The 16,934-nt window shown below is 43.4% G+C and overlaps 1 protein-coding gene across 3 annotated transcripts in view; it reads left to right on the plus strand.

The window, feature by feature from the left end:
- Nucleotides 1-16,934, plus strand: part of LOC108682003 (inhibitory POU protein) — a 51,065-nt gene that overhangs the window by 17,051 nt on the left and 17,080 nt on the right. For 2 of the 3 annotated variants that reach the window (XM_018171092.2, XM_047884054.1), the window contains exon 3: nt 8,682-8,762. In XM_018171092.2, coding sequence (XP_018026581.1) covers nt 8,682-8,762 — 81 coding nt within the window. The remainder of the gene's footprint in view (nt 1-8,681; nt 8,763-16,934) is intronic. The other variant, XM_047884053.1, reaches the window with a different exon arrangement.

Here is a 16,934-nt window from a genome sequence, read left to right on the forward strand (position 1 = left end):
CGTGCAAATTCTAGTACAGAGCGCTGTGCTTCTGAGCTTTAATTCAGAATGCAAGATTCAGTATAAATATTATTTTTACGAGCAATTTGTAAACAATTAGTACAGAATATATCCTGAATTTTCATTACAATATGTAAATTTTAAATTAACTTCATCCTTGGGAAATTGAAAAGAAAAAATATTGACAACCCCGAATAGGCCGTTGATATAAATACCCCCACCTAAAAAATTCAAGAATCAATGTCTCCTTCGCATCATTTTATTATTGATACAAATATTGACTACTGATTTTCAATTTCTTATTTTCAATTTGAATGTAAATTTAAGTTGCTAAAATTAAAAATTCAAAGTAAGCCACTCCTGCAGCGACGCTAAGACTCCCACCAAGAAGAAATATTGATGGTTTAAGCGTCACTGGCTGCGCCCAATAGAGCTTCAAATAAACAAGCGCGACCACAAAGTGATTTCACAGAGCACATTTTCGTGACACGGACACCGCAGGGCCAGAGGAGGGGCTGAACACAGGGTCAAAAGAGGGTCCTGATCGGTGTTGCCATTTGTCGGCCACGGTGTTGCCATTATTTGGTGTCCACGGTGTTGCCATTTGTCGGTCACGCTCGTCTGAGGGTGTATTGTACACGCGTTCTCCCTCGCTCGGTCGACGTGGCGGTGTACACGCGGAGCACCGAGGTAATTAGAAGGAGGGCTGGAGCGTGCAAACACTTATTATTGAGCCTTTACACGCGCGGGGAAGCTGGGTCCTGCACGTGGGAAGGGGGTGGAAGAGGTGGTGGACGTCAGCACGGGGAGGTGGAAGAGGTGGTGAACGACCACAGGGGTTGAAGAGATATTGGCAATATCGCGGGATGGAAGAGGTGGTGGAGGAGAGGGCAGAGGTGGAAGAGATGGTGGACGTCAGCAAGAGGTGGAAGAGGTGGCGGACAACAGTGTAGGGGTGGAAGAGGTGGTGGACACTAGCGCGGGGCTGGAAGAGGTGATGGACAACAGCTCCGGGGGTTAAGAAGAGGTGGACATCAGAGCGGTGTGGAAAATGTGCTGGACGGCAGCACGGGAATGGAAGAAGTGGTGGACGTCAGATGGAGTAAAAAAAAAGTGGTGGAAGTCGGCGTTGGTTTGAAAAAGGCGGTGGACAACGGCTTTTATGGTAAATTTGAATAGATATCAGCACGTGGGTTGAAAACCGATGTAATTTAACTCGCGTGTTAGAGAAGCGGTTTTCATCAGCCAACAGCACGGTAAGGGTGAGTGCAGTACGGGCTGCAGGGGAGGACGGTCCCGTGAGTGCAGAGTGAGTGCAGTACGGGCTGCAGGGGAGGACGGTCTGGCGAGTGCAGTACGGGCTGCAGGCGAGGACGGTCCGGTGAGTGCAGTACGGGCTGCAGGGGAGGACGGTCCCGTGAGTGCATTGCGAGCTAAATCATCAGTTTTATCGGCGACTAAAAATCAAGGTTGCCAAATGGGCCCTTCTCTGATCATATTTGATTATAAGAGCCGTTTTCTGAATTGTGAACAGTTTTGATTTTTTGGGACCTGATTTGGCCGCTTGCTACTGCCACCATCCGGAAACCAAAGTGGATAACTATACACAGAGAAAATAAAAATATTTATATTTTTAATGCTTCATCATCAGGTTATATTACTGCACGAGCGAACAAAGTCTACCCGAGATTTGAACTTTTCTCTACTGCGATGTTTGAATAACAACAATTTTACAGAGATAAGTTCTTCATATTGATGGCATTGAAACACAAGCAAGGAGCCCGCATTTTTTGAGAGTTTTCCAGCACATATATTTTGCATAGGAGATTATTCTGAGCAAGGTTTGGAGCCGAATTTTTTCTGTCTGAGAATTCCACAAATTCAGCTACCGGGAATTCTTGTAAGCAAAAAATAAATACCGAACACTCACGAATCAAGTTAACAATCTCGAAATTTTGATAAATAAACAAGGTTTATTGCTGCTACCTTTTTATAAATTGCTTGCTTTGAATAGCTATTGAATGCACGCTATATTCCTGACAGTCTTACGGGCATTTCGCTGCTGAAGTGAGATCAATAAAATAATCAAAATGAAGTGAATGGTGAATTTGGCTTACGATTATTTTCATTTTGATGCCTGTAATAAAGATGGAGAAAGAAAAATCTACAAAATAATTAAAAAAACTATTTTGACATCACTGCATGCCGCACTGCAGAACTGGTGGCCTAGAAGTCGTGACATGTCTGCATACCTCACATCTGAAGCTCCATGCCATGCCTGATAATTTTTTCGCTCCACCGGCGTTAATAAATAAGAAATGCAATGCGTTAGTGCACGATGTTTTGCAAATGTTTTTCTCGATCCGTAGTTTCTGAATTTAGGAATAAATTCTAGTCCATCAACGAAAAATTTGCTTATGCAGGTCTTTGGATTAATCCGAGAAATGCGATTATATGTTTGTTGATCAGACTCATTGAATATACTGAATTTTTAAAAATTTTATATCTGATTTATCAAAAAAATCCCTGAACACCCTTAAAGAAAAATCAGGTGAACCATTAATTAAAAACTCGCGCAACTACTCATAAGACAAGACACTCAGCCGTGTCTTGGCAGCTCGATGGCTTATCAGATAAGAATCTCTGGCGTGTCTTGGCAGCTTGATCGCTTATGAGATCTGGCGGCGCCACAAGTTGACATGAAAATAAGATTTGGCGCATCGATACCGACACGTGAGGTGGGGGAATGCGATGTGCTGGCAGAGACTCTGTTGGGGACTCAATTTGGAGATTCCAGTAGGGAATACAGGAATAAATACTTCTTAATAACCTTATTCTAAGGCCTACTAGTGAACGTTACCTGAAGAACGTATAAGAGTCGTGTTCGGGAGATGCACTTCATGATAGATGAGGTCCAAAAAGCCGGGGACTGGTGTTATGGCAGCGATGCGGATGGGGTGACCAGTGAATTATACGCCCGGAGCCGATAAAATGCGGATAATATTTGTTCATGCGCTGATGATCGATTATCCACACCAATTGTCAGTGGTTGGACGCCCTAAACGCGACCATAACGCCGTGCGGCACTTGCAGCCGAAATATCGATCAGTGGCGCTACGACCATCGCGCGCCCTGAGGAGGAGGTGGAGGTCTTTGTGCCTGCTGGCTTTGAAGCCGTAATCTGTTTCACGGCCTCCCGCGGGACCGCCGTCCATATGTTGTGCTGCTTGTCCACTTGCACACGCTCCTCAGGGCCATGTGTACTCTTGTGTTGATTGTGTGAGGGGATGTGTGCTTGTATTTCCATGATGTGCCCCAGCTACATTTGTGTTCCCATGTTTGTTGTCTGAGGGATATCAGTTGTGTGCTTGTTTTTACATGATATGTCTCAGCTACACCGTTTTTCTTCTCTTTATTGAACATTTAGTACCGGGGACTTTTATTTAAGCCATAAAGAAAATATCTCCTCCTGATTATGTGTGTGTGTGCGTATATCTTTTTTATAGTTTGTAGGAGTTACGTGTTAGTTTCTCTGCTATGGCTGGTGAATGCTTGGGTTGGTTTGTGAGCCACAGTTTAGTACAGTCGCGCTTTGTCTGCCGGTAAATATGTTTTGTACAGTCACCGGTCGCGCTGTGGCGAACTACAGTATGCTAGAGCGCATTTTCGGACCTCACGATGAACTTTTTGATTAAAATTAGCCATAAAAGTTGGCGAATTTTGTGCTTGATGTACACATACAGCGGCCATCATGCTAATGTTGGGGCATTGACTGTACACATACAGCGGCCATCATGCTAATGTTGGGGCATTGCCTGTACACATACAGCGGCCTTCATGCTAATGTTGGGGCATTGCCTGTACACATACAGCGGCCATCAAGGTAATGTTGGGGCATTGACTGTACACATACAGTGGCCTTCATGCTAATGTTGGGGCATTGACTGTACACATACAGAGGCCTTCATGCTAATGTTGGGGCATTGACTGTACACATACAGCGGCCATCAAGGTAATGTTGGGGCATTGACTGTACACGTACAGCGGCCATAAAGCTAATGTTAAGGCATTGACTGTACACAAACAGAGGTCTTCATCCTAATGTTGGGGCATTTACTGTGCACATACAGCGGCCTTCATGCTACTGTTGGGGCATTGACTGTACATATACAGCGGCCATCATGCTATGTTGAGGGCATTAGCTGTACACATACAGAGGCCTTCATGCTATTGTACACATGGCGTAATTTTCTCCCCGATGGAATGGAATGAAGCGGCCATGAATGAAACCTCGCCACTCGATGGAGGCCCAAACAGAAGGGCTTTAGCGTCACGACAAGTAACGCCTGTGATGCGTACTGAGTTGCGTAGCTAACAGATGACGTGAGTATAACACAACCAGCGCCAGAAATTAAACCTAAATATCAATGACTCACCAAGACAGACAGTCTAACAACTGTATAGTCTTATTCATACCTGCGTCATCACGAGCCAAAGCTGAGCTGAAGTGACCACAAAATGATTTGACAAGTTGGCATTGAATCCAGAAATTAATAGTTTCCCTTGTTTTGTTTCTTTTCATCATCTTTCCGCGGTAAATAACTCATGCGCCGAAAACGAGTAGGCGAAAAATGGTCCGATAAACAACTAAATTGAAATCATCGCATGAAATATTCTCTATTTTGAGCTAATCAAGGCCAACCTTATAATGCCAATGGCCGGGCGTAGAAATTGTGATCAGCCCGTGCTCTATTTACCTTAGGACGCTATATAGCATCGTGGTTCGGACTTAATAACCAAATCAATGTCTCGGAGTCACGTGCATTTGTGTTCATTAAAATAGTTGATCATGCTTGTCGCTGTATGTCCTATAATCTTGCAGCCTATAGTGAGGCTATAGATGATGGGGGACCGCGATCTTGATCTATACTCTGATCCCGCAAGATCTTGTGCCTCCTTAATTAAGTAGTTTCACATCCATGTCGTAATAACCGTCCTCTGGGCCTATACTTTCAAAAAAAGTTAAGAGATCGTAAGTTCATCTGCCAATCATTGACGGCCTTTCAAGCAAAATTCACCAATCATAGACAAAAAATAGAGCGTAAGTACTTACATTCACTTAGCAAATTTGAAAGTATGGCCCCTGATAATGAGCCTGATAACAAACGTGATGCTAGTCATTCATGAGACTTTCAATCGAGCCGTCCTGTCGCTTTAGCGCAGCCGGCAAACTGAAGGATTAGAATAAAATCTCAGGAAAATTTATTTGTTTTAGAAGTCAGTTCTGGACGCCTAGGATACCATTTATTCCCTAAAAGTGGCATGAAACAGAAATCGCAGCCCAACGTACGTAATGTTGAGAAATAATACATATTCAATTAAGTTTTCAAGAACTTCTACGTCAGCTACTTTCTGGAAATACACTATAATTCATCCTAAGTGTCTACCAATTAACCTCTTCAAAGCCTGGACTGTGATAGACAGACAGTGTAGAGGATCATAATAATATTCGAGCATCTCGCCCTAGCTTGCGACGACGCAAGGATGCTCCTGGTCGTCGCACCCCGCCAGCCTAATTCCTTCCAACCAAATGACGTTGAAACAACGTTTTTTACTAGTAGATTTAGTTGAAGAACGTTTCATTTATATAATCAACGTTTGATAGACGTTATTTCAACGATTTATTTCGACGTCAGGTGTCTGATGTGAAACGTCCCGCTGGAGGCTCCGGACTTACAGCCACACCGCGCCCTGAGCGTAATCCCGACTGGCAGCTGAGTGCGAGTAGCGCGCTTATGCAAAACAGCGTAGGCGATTAATGTGCAATAATCGCTGAGTGATCCAGATTACATGCTTTTCTTATTTTAAATTATCTCAGTACTGTTGGTGGACGTGATTCAGCTGCTCGGAAAATGCCCATGACAGAATATGTACCTTTTCCTTGTTTAATTTGAAGTCGTGGCCTAAACAAGGCAGTCATATCATCAGCAGACCACTAATTATTCGTTGTATCAAATTCAATCATCCCAGAATAATTCTTCTTCTGTATGCAGGACCGAAATACAGATATACGTGATGATAGATGTTAGGCAGCTGATAATTCACATTTATTTTCAAATGTGCAACTGCATGGCTCCGCGTACTGCAATCCCGCCGCACCGTCCACGTTCTCTATTCAAAGGTCATTCGTTCCTCCGCTGGACGAAAATAAAGATCAATTTTACCGAAGCGAAGCCACCGTGTGATCTTCAGCGGAGCATCGAATTACAAACTCCGACTTCATCAGTCCTTCGAATTACAATTGAATTGTCAGCAGGGCCCCATATTACTCGAGACTTTTAATCAGGGTCCCGTATTACAAAAGTTTTTCATCAGGGTTTCGTATAAAAATAGTTTATTTATCTTAGTACTATGTAACATATAATACGTCTTGAATACGTATTACAAAAACCATTCACATTATGGTTCCGTATTAAAAAAACCTATTCAAAATAGTTCCGCATTACAAAAAAGACGCGAGGACCTCTGCTCAAACTATCCATGCCTTCCGGAGCTATAGTAACGAGCGATAAGTTTTTGCTCGGAACCTGAATGCATCGTAAGAAGTTCCGTGCAAATCCACTGATAATTTTTTCCGAAGAGAATTAATAAAGGCTTGAAGTTATGAGACGACAACGTGTTCGTGAGCAGAAAACGACTTTAAATACGAGCAAAATTTCGTCTATTATTCATTTAACCGGAAGTTGAAGAGAACAATATTTAGCTAGACAAAGTTACTTTTTAGCAGAATTCATATGTCAAAAAAATACAACGAATTGCATAACGTGATTTAATAAACAGCATTCATGAACTTAAATGTCCTCCATTTAAACTTTCCATAATCAAAAACCCACAAGGTACCTGGAATTTAGTTTGACGTGGAACACTTCTTTTGTCTATTGAGTGAACAACAAAGTATAACTTCGTAACGGTTCCGCGCTGTGACATTACTCAACGTTTTTCCGTTACGGTCTGGCAATCATTCTTTAATGTCGGCTAAATGTCATCCAATACGCTTGTGCTGCATCTGGCGCGCAGCTTACGGTGAATCGAGGATGTTTCCTCGGTGGCCGCCGAAAGAACGTCCCCGAATAATCAGGAACTTTTAATATGGTTATTCGACCTCATGGTTGGTGGCATTACTTACTCACTGAATCATCAGATAGTCCGACTACTCCCAGCGTCGCAGTGATGCTGATGCAGCTAGTCCTATAATCCCTGATGAAAGATCAGACCTTCGAATATGGTGGCATTTTTAGGCTGAGGTAATACCTCCCTTACTTACAGTATGTGAGCATCGTACTTATTTCCTGCACAGATTTTTCAACAAATGGAACTTGATTGACACATATCGACAAATGGGGCTTGATTCAATCGATTACCCCCCAAAACTACCTCTCATTACCGCCGATTGCAGATTTTTTCCACATAATAAAGTAGACATTATCTCAATAAACACTGTCTACCTTCCATTTTAACATCGTTCTCCTGCCATTTTAACATCGTTTCCTTACCATATAACATGGTCTTATTTCGATTCAACATAGTATCCCCTCCCGCTAACATCATCCTCGGTTAAGCCGTCCGTGCACCCCACTCCGACTGCCGAGGGTAACCTGCAGGGACATGAGTCTTACGCGTGAAAGCCCTTTACGTCAAAGTCCTCCGCGTCAAAAACCACCGTTGCAAAGTCTTACGCGTCAAAGTCCTCCGCGTCAAAGTCCTCCGAGTCAAAGTCCTCCAAATCAAAGTCTTCTGCGTTAAAGACCTTTGTCTCAAAGTCCTCGGCGTCTAGGTACTTCGTCTCAAAGTCCTCTGCGTCTCGGTACTCCGTCTCAAGGTCCTTCACCTCAAGTCACCCGCCTCAAAGTCTTCGTTTCAAAGTCCTTCGTGTCAAAGTCCTCAAAGTCAACTTTCCTAAATTCAGTCTGTCGCAACTTTCCCTGTCCCTCTAGCGTTCCCCGTCTCAAAGTCTCTGTCCCACCGTCTTCCGTCTTCACGTCTTCTCGCCCGTCCCCAGAGCGGAACCGTCTCTCGTCTCCCGGTCGCCTGCTATAGCAGTGGCTGCGCTCCCAGATTTTGGTCGCCATTAGTCCGCTCGTCACCGAGCGCCTCAGGTCGATATTCACGGCCCCGCATTTCACCTCGAAAAAAATGTAAAAAATTGCACGGAAGCCCCAGTGAAGAAAAAGCCAAGTCGTGTAAACTCAGCAAAAAAAAATAAAGAACATCAATCTTAGATGGTAGGGGAAAAATCTCACGAAAATTTAAGCGTAGGAAAACTTTTTAAACTAAATTAAGTAAAAGCAGAAACGACATTAGAATGTAAATCAGCCCCACATTTTTTTTTTATTTAGGAACTCATCGTTATAAACAAGAAGCTGTTATTATAATGCTTAAATAATCATCATGAAGAACTGTCCAGCAAATGATGTACTTTTAGTTGTGCATATGTACAATGAACATGTGTTATAAGAAGGGACATGAGTGGAGTCTACCCATTGCTAGCGATGCAAGTACCTTCACACATTTTATTTTATTTAAATGTTACTTTATAAACTTGACATAAATGACTATTCAGTGTAGTCTATGCCCTGACCATGCAGGTGATCAATACTATCTAACCAGCGTTCCCTCACCAGCAGTTTTCGTCGATGTTGCTGCCGTACCAGAAGGCGGGGTACGGAGGCTCCTACCAGGACCACTCCAGACAATCCAATGAAGTGAGTACCAAATATACTGTGCAGTCAGTAGCCCGTATATAGTAACCACTAACACTATAGTAGGTACCAGTCATACCATTGAGGCGTAGCTAATCGTAACCAGTGACCGTACTGTGGGGGCATCAAATCGTCCTTTTACTTATCATTCATATTTCATGGCAATCGTAATACTGGGACCAAGTGTTGCTTATAATAGCTCCTATTAAACAATGACCACAGCGACGGTAGCGGCCACACCTTACCATAAGTGTTCGTTAATAGGTAACGGTTACCATTAGGTTACCGTTACTAGGTTACCATTAGGTAACGGTACTAGGTAACTGTACTAGGTAACAGAGCTGGGCAGCGCTTCTTTGAAATGTAGTGGCCGCTACCGCTACCGCTACATGCTCTAAATGTAGCGGGCGCTACCGCTACCGCTACATGCTCTAAATGTAGCGGGCGCTACCGCTACCGCTACATGCTCTAAATGTAGCGGGCGCTACCGCTACCGCTACAATTGCTTAGATGTAACGCCGCTACCGCTACCGCTACCGCTACTGAAAATGTAGCGCGCTACTGCCCACCTCTGCTAGGTAATATTTCTCGTTGTTTATATTTATTCGTATGTTTATTATTATATGAAACAGTTTGATGAACAAGCTCGTGAGTACTGAGGCGTAATATATTCTGATCATTAATGATATTATAACTTAGTAAAGACTAATTTACGGCAGTCGTACGATTACTTGATTGAAATGTTCATTGTTTTTCCTGAGGTATAATAATGGTCTACCATCTCGAAAGTAATAACTCAGGAACATTGAATTGAATTGGTATATAGTCCCTTACCACCTTGTATCCACGAATCCGATCCATTTTCTCCTGCGCTGTTATGAATACATCGTAAGTTTTGAATATTTTAATTTAACATGTTGACTCCGAAGTGATACATATGCGTACCGCGAAATATATTTCTCTAGGACGTAGTGGTACATAATTCAGGTTGCCTAAAATCGGCCAAATCCGAGAACAAAAATGGCCAAAAAAGGTTGATAACTCAATGTATACTAGTTTATTTGTAGGTTCCGCTATAAAAATTCCATTTATTTTCTTTTAGCAGTATTTAAAATTTAATTAGGAAGCACGCCTATCGTAAATTTTAGCCAGCCAACACAATTGAGAAAAACTAAATCACGGAATTTGTCCGGAAAAAAGGACCGTCTGGCAACCCTGTTTAAAAAGAGTACAAAAAATGAAATAATAGTACAAGATGAAGCAATCGGAGTCAAAGTGTTAAGGTCAACGGGTACAATACATTCACTAAAGTGCATAGGCTTTCCGGAATTAAATGTATTCTACACAAGCCTCCAAAATTGTACGTTGTTCTGTAATTTTGATTGCAGACTTCACTTTTGTTATAGTTTTCAAAGGTAATTACGACCCATGAGTTAGACTTCCAGCGTCGAAGTCAGAGATAATGCCAGCTGCTGATCTCGACCATGAATTATTAGTCGCTGCCATGGATTATTCAGCATTTCCTCACCAACACCGTCACGCACATCATCGGTACTAAATAACGAAATTATTTAATAATATTGCATCAACATAATGATTGCAGCCTGTAGTAGCTACGCTAGGGTGGGGCGTTGCTACGATGGGGGCTTGATAGGCTTGGGGAAGCGACGATGTCTGCCTTGGATGGAGATTGTGATAAAATTTTTATTATTTGTGTTTGAACTACAGTTAGATACATGTTAGTAGATAGATGTTTGTTCAGAATCGGGAGGATAAATGTGCGTGTGTGCGATATAGTCTTAGTGTCCATCCTAATCCTCGACTGTCCATGCAACCTAATAACAGAGTATTGCCTAATATAGCAAAATATTGCAAACTATTCGAACATATTGATGTGTGATGAGCGTTTATTACACCGTCGTGTACATTAAATAATAAGTTCAAGTCCAGTACACACTGACTGGGGCTCGTGTCGTCAAATGTCACAGAAAATGCCGACTCTTAAATAGCAAGCGAAGAACTTGCGCCGTGCGTAATCCTATTACACTAATGTACGTTTGTCGGAGCTCTTCTCTATATGCCTAGCAAAAAATATGGGACTGCACTGCAAAAGCAGGAGATTTTTTGCCGTGGCTTCGAGTTGTCGAGTCCTGGAAAAGCGCTCACAGATCACCAGCTTATTGTGCAAAACTCAATGATTTGCTGCATCAGAACCACTGCTGAGTTTCCTGCCGCTGAAATCAATGGTTCTGCGTCACATGAACGTGAACCTTTCGTCGTGTTATACATTTCTTATCAATTTAAAATTCACTCGAAAAAAAAGCTTTTCTGAACGGTCTTGGGTTTTATTTCATGATCAAGCGAAAGCAATAAGAAATTGTTCAGATTTTAATAGCTTTCGGTATCTATTTTTAATAAAGTTGCCTCCAAAAAAATTTGCGAGTTTTTACTTATTTTGTTTTTCACTGCAAAGCAAATGGCATTGTTTACCAGCAGCAACACTCGCTCCACTGATCAGCTTCACGCTCCAACTTTGACACGTGTTACGTGCAAGATATTAAACACGGTCTACACGCACCATGTTCAACACGGCCTACACGCACCATGTTCAACACGGCCTACACGCACCATGTTATACACGCACCATCTTCCACACGGCTCACACACACGCACCATCTTCAACCCGGCCTACACGCACCATCTTCAACACGGCCTACACGCACCATGTTCAACACGCGCTACTAGCACTAGCTGTAGGGAAAAGTAGGGTGCAGTGTGACACGTTAATTATTTTAAACATTGAAAAATATTATTGAACAGAAGTATAAGATAGTAATAGCAGACAAGTAAGTCGAGGCAGAGACACGTGTTGCTCTGTCCTGCAATCCTCAGCAAGCAATATTTTGTTTTAAGATAAGCCGACTATATATTTTCCATTGTGCATTAAGTGTAATAAAATAGCCTATTTCTCGAGCTTAAGCTTCCCTGTATGATTAATTGTTATATAATGCGTTCAAAATAAATTACTTATGATCAATAGTTACTTTGTCTATTATTGTTAAAATTTCGACCGAATAATTCCAAAATATTGGCTTGGGGCGCACTGGTATAGTGTCAATGTCCCATGACCTTATCATTCTTCTAGCCAGGACCTGATAATATGAAAAATGAAATTGTCCGTTCGCCGCCAAGTATTCATCGAAAAAAATACCAGGCTCTTCGTCATCTCCATCAAGGGAAAAATTCCGTATTGTACATTATTCATCTAAAGCATATATTGATGTGTGATCAGCGTTCATTTCACCATCGTGTGCATTAAATAATAAGTTCAAGACCGGTACACACTGACTGGGGCTCGAAGAATTACATTTTTAGGAAAAAAATTTAAAATCTTTTAAACCATTGCAGAGAGAACCAAAGCTCCATGATTGCGTTCAAGTAGAATTTAATTTCACTCAGCCGAAAACATACAATGTAGACTTAATAACACAACCAAAATAAGAATAAGACGATAATATAAAATATCTCACTTGGGTCGTAGAGAAAAATTTCATCATGCTGCTAATCTTGTACATGGGAAACAGTATGTTGGGAAACTGTATGTATATATGTCATTCTACCGAACTCTTCTAAATGCGGAACAACAAAAAGACTAAATTCTAACCAGAAATTTGACTTTAATTTTGATGATATCATAATGAGGTAAATGTCCTCAATATGTACCCCACTGACAGTCCCTGCAGTACCCCGACCCGAGGTACTGAAGCGACAAATTTTATACATGAATTTTTATATATAATTCATATTATTATTGATTTAAATTATTTAATTTGCATGCTATAGAGCAGTAGTAATCATTGCTGAAATTGTTAGCAATGTAACCAAGGATTTTACGCTTAGTTTTATTCAGCTTTTCGTAGTTAAAAATTAAAAAATATTGTTATTTTTCATTTAATCTTTTGCCCATTGTACTCTGCTTTTTCCTACCCGCTACTCGCACCACCTGCAACACACACCTCGTGCAACACGCTACACGCACCACCTACAACACGCTACACGCACCACCTGCAACACGCTACACGCACCACCTGCAACACGCTACACGCACCACCTGCAACACGCTACACGCACCACCTGCAAAACACCACCTGCAACACGCACCACCTGCAACACGCTACACGCACCACCTGCAGCACGCTACACGCTCCACCTAACACGCTACACGCACCACCTGCAGCACGCTACATGCACCACCTAACACGCTTCACGCACCACCTGCAACACACTACACGCACCACCTGCAACACGCAATACGCACAGCCGGCAGCACGCTACACGCTTCACCTAACACGCTACACGCACCACCTGCAGCACGCTACACGCACCACCTGCAACACACTATACGCACCTCCTGCAACACACTACACGCACCACCCGCAACACCCGCAGCCAATACGCTTGCCCGGCGGGAATTAAGGGCGTGTTTACGGAGGCCGTTCTTTGCGCGGCAACACAAGCGTGGCGCGGGCAAACATTGCCTCGGTCGACGGCTCGTCAAAGCTTCAAAGAGTTTCCTTTTGACCGCCCCAGGAGCAATGCAGCGCTCAAAACATTATTGCATCATGCAATGTATGATCCGCGCACGCAAAAACGCGCCTGTTTATTAGATGTCGCAGTGCGGCGACATTGTTGCGCGCACCACAATCTTTGCCGACCTCGTGAATTTCATTAGCGATCTTAGAAGTCAGCGAACGAATTTCTTATGAGTGGTTTTGTTCGAAGCTTTTTGAGGTTTTCGGGGGAATTTTGGGCAATTCAGGGAATAGAAGGGAAATTTATAAATCTGTGGGAATTTTGAACGAACTTATGGATGAATTACGAAGTTGTACGAGGTTTGAAAAGATATGCTCATATAATTAGCATTCGTGAATGATTCAGTGCATTTGAAATTGCTTTGCGAATGGTGGATAAATAATAAGCTGAAATGTCTAGAATTTATTGCAAGTTTAAAATTGGTTTTAATGACGTTCAGGATTTGGATCATATATCGAGAAGTGTTCGCAAAGTACAAGCAATGAATTTCACTTTTAAATGTAAAATTTTTATCCACTATGCAATGCGGCCATAAAAAAATATCCGGCACAATGGCAATGAGATAAGTTATGGTGCATCTCTTCAAAATATTGCTGTATTTATGTGATGCTGTGCTGTGTCCGACAAGATGTGATGCGGAAAATAAGAGCACAGCACGCGTTGAAAATACAGGGCACTGCAGAGAGTCATCCTGAGTCAATTTAGGCTCCACGTGACCCACTCGACTCAGTGACCCATTTAGGCTCCACGTGACTCCCCAGCAGCAAAGGCTTTGACCCACGATCCACGTACTGTTGTTAGAGGGACCTTAGCACTGACCCTAGCGTGGTGTGGTATGTCAACCCAATTCTTTATCTTAGGGACTGATTGGTTTGTCTGGTATGTCAACGCAACTCTTTATCTTAGGGACTGAATGGTATGTCTGGTATGTCAACGCAACTCTTTATCTTAGGGACTGATTGGTTTGTCTGGTATGTCAACGCAACTCTTTATCTTAGGGACTGAATGGTATGTCTGGTATGTCAACGCAACTCTTTATCTTAGGGACTGATTGGTTTGTCTGGTATGTCAACGCAACTCTTTATCTTAGGGACTGAATGGTATGTCTGGTATATCAGCACCAGCGTATCAGTCATGGGTTTACGCTAAGAAGCAATGACTGAAGTTAGTCCGCGTGTTGCTCATCAACAGTTGTCCAAGCCATCATGACATCACAATATAATCATGACATGTCATCTACCATGCAACAGGACAACAACAGCGACAGAGGCACAAAAAAAACGGCAACAGGACAACAACAGCGACAGAGGCACAAAAACAACGGCAACAAGACAACAACAGCGACAGAGGGACAAAAATAACGGCAACATTACAACAACAGCGACAGAGGCACAAAAACAACGGCAACATTACAACAACAGCGACAGAGGCACAAAAACAACGGCAACATTACAACAACAGCGACAGAGGCACAAAAACAACGGCAACATTACAACATCAGCGACAGAGGCACAAAAACAACGGCAACATTACAACATCAGCGACAGAGGCACAAAAACAACGGCAACATTACAACATCAGCGACAGAGGCACAAAAACAACGGCAACATTACAACATCAGCGACAGAGGCACAAAAACAATGGCAACAGGACAACAATGTAACAAGAATGAAACAAGAACAATGTGGCAGAGCGGCGACTGGACAACAACAGCGGTAACAAGAAAACAACAGCAGAAACTGTTCAACAACAGCGGCAACTGGGCAACAGCAGCGGCAACAGGACAACAACAGCAGTAACAAGAAAACAACAGCAGCAACTGTTTAACAACAGCGGCAACTGGGCAACAACAGAGGCAACAGGACAACAACAGAGGCAACTGGACGACAACAGAGGCAACAGGACAACAACAGAGGCAACAGGACAACAACAGAGGCAACAGGTTCCTCCTCTGAAGCACAACTAACGACTTCAACTGAAGGTCTTCGATCAAGCCGCTGATAGGCCGCCTCCTGCTCTCGTGTGACCAATCACAACCTGACAGTGAATTCCTGCCGATTCCTGGTAATACAAAGCTGCTGGACCGCTGCCGTACAGCTGCTGGACCGCTGCCCTACAGCTGCTGGACCGCTGCCCTACAGCTGCTGGACCGCTGCCCTACAGCTGCTGGACCGCTGCCCTACAGCTGCTGGACCGATGCCCTACAGCTGCTGGACCGCTGCTCTACTGCTGCTGGACCGCTGCTCTACTGCTGCTGGACCGCTACCCTACAGCTGCTGGACCGCTGCCCTACAGCTGCTGGACCGCTGCCCTACAGCTGCTGGACCGCTGCTCTACAGCTGCTGGACCGCTGCCCTACAACTGCTCTGCAGCTGCTGGACCGCTGCCCTACAGCTGCTGGACCGCTGCCCTACAGCTGCTGGACCGCTGCTCTACAGCTGCTGGACCGCTGCTCTGTAGCTGCTGGACCGCTGCTCTACAGCTGCTGGACCGCTGCTCTGTAGCTGCTGGACCGCTGCCCTACAGCATCTTGCTGGACAGTGCCCTGCATCGTGTCCACCGCGTGCCAGGCTGGCGGACAGTGCCCTGCATAACAGGGAGTGTAGGAACTGTCCTCCAGCTACATGATTGCCAAATGGGCTAAAAACGGTCAAGTCAACAGCAAAAAAAGTCTAAAAAGACTTATAGTTCAATATTTATTAGTGAATTTGTAGGTCCCGGTTAAATAGTCAATTTCTGTTATTTTTTTTAGGTTTTACATTCAATAAGGAAGTACCGACATCATACATTGTTGTCGGCCAACGCAATACGCTAAAACTAAATCGCGGAATTTGTGCGGAAAAAAGGCCATCCGGCAACTCTTCTTGAGAAGCAAAACCTTCCTCTCGGCGCTCGCAGTTGTAATTGAGTACCATTGATTTAAGAATAGATGTACTTTCTCGAAATAACGTTTCGTGTTTCCAAATAAATTCTATCTCTAAAAATTACAAAAACTTACAAGACTACCAACACACCGTATAACATTATTCTAATATATTAATTCACAGAATTTTATATGATTATTGTCTGTATTATTTGCATCATTAAATAACGAGCGATTATCCGAAAAGCGGGTTAATTCAAGCATCAAAATATCGACACTCTGCAGGCATCCTACGGCACAGGCCTGCAGCTGAAGGCTCTCCGTGTCGGTCAATCAATAGCGATAAAACATTCATGATGCTTTTGCCGGCCGGTGTGTGCACCATATACGTGTGCACCCTATACGTGTGCAGTGTGCACCCCATACGTGTGCACCCTATATGTGTTCACCCTATATGTGTGCACCGAATGTAAGTGTGCAGTATGCATGCCTATATAGTTTGCTCCCTATAGTCATGCGTATGTGTGCACCCTATACGTATGTGCGATTGCACCCTATACGTGCGTACGTTTAAACCCTATACGCGTGCATTAAAAGTCAATTATACTAATAATACAGCGCAGTGCCCCGGAATCCGTCTTCGTAACAGCGCAGTTTCAGCGCCAACCGCCGCCGTATCAGCGCGCTGCGGATCCGGAATCACGGAGCTTTGCACATGA

Source organism: Hyalella azteca, unplaced genomic scaffold (genome assembly GCF_000764305.2).
Source record: "Hyalella azteca isolate HAZT.00-mixed unplaced genomic scaffold, Hazt_2.0.2 contig1803, whole genome shotgun sequence".
Taxonomy (NCBI): domain Eukaryota; kingdom Metazoa; phylum Arthropoda; class Malacostraca; order Amphipoda; family Hyalellidae; genus Hyalella; species Hyalella azteca.